We start from the raw sequence: 4,847 nt of genomic DNA, 5'->3' as shown, positions 1-4,847 counted from the left end.
TTTTTCATTTCCTCCAAAGCTTCTCACAGCACTGCAGAGAAGGTGTTAAGCTAACAGACGTCAGAAGTCTACGAAGCTCTGCACCCCAGTTTTTGGTCATCAGTGTTTTTCAATCTCTCTGGGATTTGTTTATCATAGGGGTTGTGTGACCAGTGCGGAGGGGTTGGCTAGAGGGTGGGAGGAGGAAGGGAGACCTTGTTTACCAGTCGTCACCTCCCGGGAAGCTCCTGGCCAGTGGCTGATAGATGAGAGCATAGTGAAGAGGACAGGGTATAAAAAAAGGCAAGGGACAAGAAATTAATGCTGAGAGAGGCAGCTTTCACAAACTTGGATATTCACCTGTTTTTCCTCTTGCTGTCTGAGAAGTCATTATGACTCGACTACTGAATTATTGGATGCGTTTGGTTGCTTTATCATTGACAGTGACCACGAGCCATGCTTTGAGAAGGTAGCAAGGTTTTTCCTTAATATATCTTTCTGTCTGCCTAAATAGTGCAGTTTGGTGAAAATTGCAACGTAACCGAATTTGAAGAGGAGAAAAATTGTGTACAACTAAACACTGAATGTGTTTTTATTGGTTTGTTACAAAAACCAGTGAAATCGGCATTAGCTGAACATGTGGTTTTGTTCTCATTTATGGCTGGGGGCTAAAAGCAAAGTCTGTGCTTTATTTCAGGCTAATTGTCATACTGGGACTGTGATCAGGCGCATATGTCAGCTATATGAAAAATATACCTGACAGGACTCTAACATTTCTTCTGTCATCACATCCAAAGTTTTTCTTCCTATTTAGCTTTTTTGGTTTTACTTTGCTTTTAGAATCCCCCTGAAGAAGATGCCATCCATCAGAGAGACACTGAAGGAAATAGGAGTTTCTACAGAGCAGGCGTTGACTGAGCTGGCCCACATGAGCACAGCCGGCACCAACAATGGGACAGTTCCCACACCTCTAACCAACTACTTGGATGTGAGACATTTCTATGTCATTTTTTATTAGCAGGAACATTTCTAAAATTTACCACAAACATGGAGCTCTGTGAAAGGGTCTAGAGATGATAGGAAATCAAGATGTGTTAAATTGGAGACATCTGGATTTGCTGTTTTAGTTTTCGACATAAACAGACTTTTCGTCTTGAGGGTTAAAGGGGCCCACACGTCTAGGAGCCTTCATTGACGATCTCCGACGAGTGTTGAAATATCTTTTCGAGTAAAACAGCAGATCCATTTGCCTTTTAATTGGAACTTTGTGTGTGAGTCATACTCTGTGACATATTTTATGCCCTTAAGCTACATTTGAGGTACAGAGGTAAGTTGTTTGTTTTTTTTTATGTTCAAACACATCAAAAACAGCAGATCGTTTCTTCCTAACAGGCTCAATACTTTGGAGAAATCAGTATCGGCTCTCCGGCCCAGATGTTCAACGTGGTATTTGACACTGGTTCAGCCAATCTGTGGGTACCCTCTCAAAGCTGCTCACCTTTCTCCACCGCCTGTTGTAAGTTTCAGTGTGCATGACCACAAACAGAAAATAGTATTTACTTAAAAGTTATTATAATCTTTATTTCTGTGACAACAATCTGTCAGTCAGACACTCAGTCAGAGGTTGAAAACAGATATTGCAGGTTTAAATTGATAAAGTAAATATTGTTTTCAGATAAATAAAATGCAATCTTCCCAGGTGTCCACCTGTTTTATCACTCAAATGCATTTTGAACTTTCAGTCACTCACAACAAGTATGATGCATCACAATCTTATACTTACATCGAGAATGGCACCGGATTTTCCATCCAATATGCTTCTGGAAATGTCAGGGGATTCCTAAGCGAGGATGTGGTTGTGGTGAGTTGAACGTCTAAACCAATGACTCTGAGTTATTCTTTTTTTTCGTGCTTCTTACAGAAGAATGAACTCCTTCTACCATGCTCCACCTTTGATCCCTGCAGGTCGGTGGTATTCCTGTCGTTCAAGTATTTGCAGAAGCCACCTCGCTGTCTGCCATGCCCTTCATCTTTGCCAAGTTTGACGGAGTCCTGGGGATGGGTTACCCTGATGTGGCCATTGATGGTATCACGCCTGTGTTTGACCGCATCATGTCTCAGCATGTCCTCAAAGAACAAGTGTTTTCTGTCTACTACAGCAGGTGGGTTTGAGTAAAGAATTAAGCTTTGCTGTCATTTGGAACAAATTGACCTATAAACTGACATGAAAATAATGCATGTATGCAGTTGGAATTTTAAAATAGAACTTAAATAAATGACAAAACATATTTTACAAAATCATGTCCTATTAGAACATGTGCTTGGCTTAATATCAAGTTCTTTTAATCTTGTAGAAAATAAGGTTTTTGGTAAGGAGGAAAAAAATTGCAACAAAGTTAATAGACAACTGTTTTTTTTTTACTCACTTGCCATCTATCATGCTTATTTAGAATGAATCAGTTGAAAAAAAAAAGAGCATTATCTGTTCCTGTGGAAGGCTCTAAAGGAGTGAGAGGTCATAGTATCAAACCTCTGCTCAAGAACTTTGAGACTTACCAGCCTACATAAATCACAAAAATCCCAGCTTCACCAGTGACAAAGAGAAAATGCACTACAGGGGTGAGCTTCAAACGTTGACAGATTACGAGTGATGGACCCCTGAGTACAGAGTTGTCAAAAGGTCTCCCCTTATCAAAACAACTGCAGACAATGCAGTTGTTGTTTTTAGTCTTTTTGTGGTTATTTTATGTCTTTGCAAAGGTTGTGCTCATCTAGTCCTGCTCATCTCTGCCACTTTGTGGTCATATGTTTCTCTTTTTCCCTATTTTCGGAGCCACTTTATGTCAGTTGGTGTGTCTGTAACAAAGTTGTTCTAATTTTGTGCTATTTTCAGGTAACTTTGCTTCACTGTAAACATCTTGTGTCAATTTGCATTTTTTTGTTATTATTTAATGTTACCAGTCTCTTTCAGCAGAAGCCACTCTGACCTTTTGGGCTTCTTGGCCTTTGCCCAGCTGGCCCATTTTTTTAATCTTTGCACGGTTGCTCCATTGTTTTAAGAGACCCGAAACACTCCCCTGGTGGAGAGCTGGTCCTCGGGGGGACTGACCCAAACTACTACACTGGGAGTTTTAATTACATGGAAACGAGAGAGTTGGGAAAGTGGGAAGTTACCATGAAAGGGTGAGATACATTGCTTGAATTGAAAATAGTATGTGTATGTGTGTGTGCAAGCAACCATTCAGAAACAAGTTTTTTCTTACACACCTTATCTCGTACCTTTAGTGTTTCTGTGGGGACGGAGATGATGTTTTGTGCAGAAGGCTGCACAGCTGTGATTGATACAGGCTCCTCCTACATCACAGGCCCGGCGTCCTCTGTGTCTATGCTGATGAAAACCATTGGCGCACAGCTTGATGAAAGTGGAGTAAGTCTAACACAGGCAACATGGCTTAATACAAAAAATTCACCACCTGTTCTAATCCTTCACATTGTGTTATCCACCAGTACAAAGTCAGCTGTGACACTGTGACGATGTTGCCCAGTGTCACTTTCCACCTGGGAGGCCAGCCGTACTCACTCACACACGAGGATTATGTCTTATGGGTAGGAAGGATTTTAATGATTATACATATAAGAATTTTTATTTTTGATCCTTACAGTTACTTAAAACCAATCATTTTCCTCTTGTTCAAATGCTTTTTTAATGAAAAACTTTCACCGTAACTGATTATTTTTACGTTTCACAATTTATTTATTTTTTACTTATTTTACTGTATTAGTGGCTTATATTCAATAAACTGGTCTTTGTGGCTCCAGCAATCTCAAATTGAGGGGGATGTCTGCACTGTCACCTTCAGAGGATTGGATGTGCCACCTCCTACCGGTCCCATCTGGATTTTGGGAGCCAACTTCATTGCCCGATACTACACAGAGTTTGACCGTCACAATAACCGGATAGGGTTTGCTACAGCAGTCTGACAGGAAATTAATCATCAGCAACCTTATACTCTGTCTCTGCTTTTCTATTTTTGCTGCTATCTGTCTATAACCATTTACCACTTCTGAGTCCAGTCCTACTCTCTGTGATCTTTTATAGTAACTCATGATCAAAATGGAGGAATGCATATAATTTCTTGCATTTTTTTGCCTATTATGTGTCACAAGTTGCACCAAATGCCGTCTGAATATGTTTTTATTTATACACATTTTTAAGCAAATGCATTGTTTCTGTTTGTTGCTCTACTTACTATTAACATACAACAACAATGGAAATTTACATCTGCACTGTTCTGACTAAAGAATAAAGAATTATTTTTGAGGCCTCATTTCGATTTGAAGCTGATTCTAATACTGAGTGCATTGTTTACCTCCCAGTCTGTTTAATGCGTGCATGACAGCGATATTAAAAATCAAGGCGGAAGTTGGAAACAGATCCAGTAGCAGATTCTATCAGTCACACCAAAGGAGTCCTAAAATGCATTTAAAAATTACTCTATGTAAACATATCTGTTTTTAGGTAACATTGTAATAAAAATGTGATGTGCTTTTTTTTCATTTGGTTCTGTAAGGTAGGGCTTTAAAGTGAAGTAGACCACAGTCAGTATGAGCAAGAGCCACATATAATAAAACCGTTTTTCAATATTAAAGTTTTTAGGAGGCTCCTATCACAAATACAGAGGAGTTGCACTTTTTATTTGCAGAACAAGCTATTTTTTGTAAAACAAACATATCAGAGAACAGTTCAGGATCTGAACGGCAAAACTTTAATCTTCAAGGTGAATTAAAGACTGACTTGACAAAAATAGTTATTTTTGCTTACCTAGCAGACAAAGGACACACAAAGACAATAAAGCAATAAAAACACC

The 4,847-nt window shown here is 39.3% G+C and overlaps 1 protein-coding gene across 1 annotated transcript; it reads left to right on the top strand.

Moving 5' to 3' along the window:
* Positions 1–324: 324 nt before the first annotated feature.
* Positions 325–4,324, top strand: ren (renin). The gene is made up of 9 exons (XM_075475716.1): positions 325–448; positions 820–967; positions 1,372–1,495; positions 1,722–1,840; positions 1,945–2,141; positions 3,040–3,162; positions 3,265–3,406; positions 3,487–3,585; positions 3,799–4,324. The coding sequence occupies exons 1-9, from the start codon at positions 372–374 to the stop codon at positions 3,958–3,960; spliced, it is 1,191 nt and encodes a 396-aa protein (XP_075331831.1). The 5' UTR covers positions 325–371; the 3' UTR covers positions 3,961–4,324.
* The last annotated feature ends 523 nt before the right edge of the window (positions 4,325–4,847 follow it).

This window comes from Odontesthes bonariensis, chromosome 10 (genome assembly GCF_027942865.1).
Source record: "Odontesthes bonariensis isolate fOdoBon6 chromosome 10, fOdoBon6.hap1, whole genome shotgun sequence".
Classification (NCBI taxonomy): domain Eukaryota; kingdom Metazoa; phylum Chordata; class Actinopteri; order Atheriniformes; family Atherinopsidae; genus Odontesthes; species Odontesthes bonariensis.
Note: the sequence above shows the minus strand (reverse complement) of the source record. Positions and strands in the feature narration are given on the sequence as shown.

Excerpts from the sequence above, each read along its gene's own strand:
- ren (XM_075475716.1), top strand. The coding sequence starts at position 372 with ATGACTCGACTACTGAATTATTGGATGCGTTTGGTTGCTTTATCATTG. Across the intron at positions 3,163-3,264 it reads TGGGAAGTTACCATGAAAGG|TGTTTCTGTGGGGACGGAGA; the intron begins GTGAGATACATT and ends TCGTACCTTTAG. Across the intron at positions 3,586-3,798 it reads ACGAGGATTATGTCTTATGG|CAATCTCAAATTGAGGGGGA; the intron begins GTAGGAAGGATT and ends TTGTGGCTCCAG.